Below are 268 nucleotides of genomic sequence, written 5' to 3' on the forward strand. Positions count from 1 at the left end.
AGGCGGATGGGGTACTGCACCGTGCCGTCAGCCAGCCAGCCCGCGTTGCACCAGTCCAGCCCCTCACTCCAGGCCTGGAAGAGCTGGTTGAAGGTGGCAAGGATAGCACCCTGCTCCTGGCACTCTCGCTCGGCTTCGTGGAAGTTGAGCCTGTACTGCCCGCGGGGAGGCTGGTAGGGGAACACGATGCCTGGGGGCAGACGGGGCACTCAGCCGGCTCCGCAGGCAGCCCCCTGCCCCGGCTCTGGCCCCAGCAGGAGCCGCAGGG

General features: G+C 69.4%; 1 protein-coding gene across 1 annotated transcript in view; it reads right to left on the minus strand.

Moving 5' to 3' along the window:
* Positions 1-268, minus strand: part of HAPLN3 (hyaluronan and proteoglycan link protein 3) — a 3,385-nt gene that overhangs the window by 890 nt on the left and 2,227 nt on the right. The window contains exon 3 of the mRNA XM_010135273.1: positions 7-190. Coding sequence (XP_010133575.1) covers positions 7-190 — 184 coding nt within the window. The remainder of the gene's footprint in view (positions 1-6; positions 191-268) is intronic.

Source organism: Buceros rhinoceros, unplaced genomic scaffold (genome assembly GCF_000710305.1).
Source record: "Buceros rhinoceros silvestris isolate BGI_N320 unplaced genomic scaffold, ASM71030v1 scaffold39884, whole genome shotgun sequence".
NCBI lineage: Eukaryota > Metazoa > Chordata > Aves > Bucerotiformes > Bucerotidae > Buceros > Buceros rhinoceros.